The sequence below is a fragment of the Myotis brandtii genome, unplaced genomic scaffold, assembly GCF_000412655.1.
Source record: "Myotis brandtii unplaced genomic scaffold, ASM41265v1 scaffold728, whole genome shotgun sequence".
Lineage (NCBI taxonomy): Eukaryota > Metazoa > Chordata > Mammalia > Chiroptera > Vespertilionidae > Myotis > Myotis brandtii.
In genome coordinates, this window is record NW_005370875.1 from 323,025 (window position 1) to 324,431 (window position 1,407).

General features: G+C 52.8%; 1 protein-coding gene across 3 annotated transcripts in view; it reads right to left on the minus strand.

The window, feature by feature from the left end:
• The window catches only part of INCA1 (inhibitor of CDK, cyclin A1 interacting protein 1), a 19,208-nt gene that overhangs the window by 4,811 nt on the left and 12,990 nt on the right, over positions 1–1,407 (minus strand). Inside the window, exon 2 of one of the 3 annotated variants that reach the window (XM_014530240.1) lies at positions 155–442. In XM_014530240.1, coding sequence (XP_014385726.1) covers positions 155–369 — 215 coding nt within the window. In that variant the 5' untranslated portion in view covers positions 370–442. Of the gene's footprint in view, positions 1–154; positions 461–1,407 lie in introns of those variants that run through there. The other 2 variants (XM_014530241.1, XM_005882571.2) reach the window with 2 other exon arrangements.

A 1,407-nucleotide genomic window follows, 5' to 3' on the forward strand; every position in this document is an offset into this window, starting at 1 on the left:
ATTATTTGTTGAAAAATGAATGAGTCATCAATCCCCTGAGCCCAGGCATTGAGCTTCTCGGTCCTTATTTCCGACTCTTCTTAGGAAAGAGCCCAGGTGTGCAATCTTCCCTCCATCCTGTCCCCATTCTCCCCACTGGGTGGGGACAACTCACTTGGCAAAAGGGATGAGGTTATCTCCATCTTCCTGTACCTGCAGGACTGGACTGGGCTGGCTGGCGGGACTGAGTCGCTTCATGGGTGCTGGGAGGATAATGAAAAATGAGTCATTCACGCATGTACATGGCTGTAGGGATGAGACCAGGAGCAGATCTAGAGACTGGAAAGAGGATCCTGGGTCCTGCAAAGGGAAAGGGAGCTTTAAAGGCATTTCTAGTGCTGGACAGGTCTAGTAGCTGAATATACAGGTGGAAGATGGAGAGCCTAGGGCAGTGATGGCGAACCTATGACACGCGTGTCAGAGGTGACACGCGAACTCACTTTTTTGGTTGATTTTTCTTTGTTAAATGGCATTTAAATATATAAAATAAATATCAAAAATATAAGTCTTTGTTTTACTATGGTTGCAAATATCAAAAAATTTCTATATGTGACACGGCACCAGAGTTAAGTTAGGGTTTTTCAAAATGCTGACACGCCGAGCTCAAAAGGTTCGCCATCACTGACCTAGGGACTGTGGATGTGGCAGAAGATAAAGGAGAAAAGGAATTTTCTGAAGCCAAATGTATAGACTCTATACTATAGAGTAAGTGACATTTGCAAATGGCAGTTAAGTTACTTAGTTGGCGCTAGGAGATGATGAAATGAAAAGGTGTGAAGGTGGAAACTAGACAGGACGGAGGCATTTGTGGATGGCGGTATGGACTTGGTGGTTGGGGGCAGCTAGAGAATTGAGGGCTGGTAAAAATAAATCAGTTAGGTGTGGACAGAGGGTCAATGAGTGACGGGGAAGCGGGGGCAGGGGGACTGCCGACAGGTAAAGGTGAGCAAAGGCCAGCTGCACGGAGCCGGGGGAGGGGGAGCCACATACAACCCGAGAGCCCCGGGACGTGGGGTGCTAGTTGCAAGAGCGCCTGCAGGGAACATGGAAGAAAAGGCCCGCGGGGAACAACGGGGACTGTATCCCAGGGCAACTGGGGACGGGGCGAGAGAGCAGGTGGGCGAGGGGAGAGGAGGATGTTCAGGCTGGGGCGTCGGATGCGATGGAGTCGGGCTGAAAAGGCAGGAGGGTCTACACGGGAGGCCCTGGGCCGGAAGGGGTCAGTTAGGGCCTCAGGGTGTGGCCTCGGCCTCAGGGACAGGACGGGCGTCAGGAAGCTGGACAGAGGACCCAACAGCTGGCCAGGGGTGCAGGCGAGGCCTCCCCGGGCAGAGGGGGGCCGAGGGGTCTGGGCTGCGGGGAGAGGGC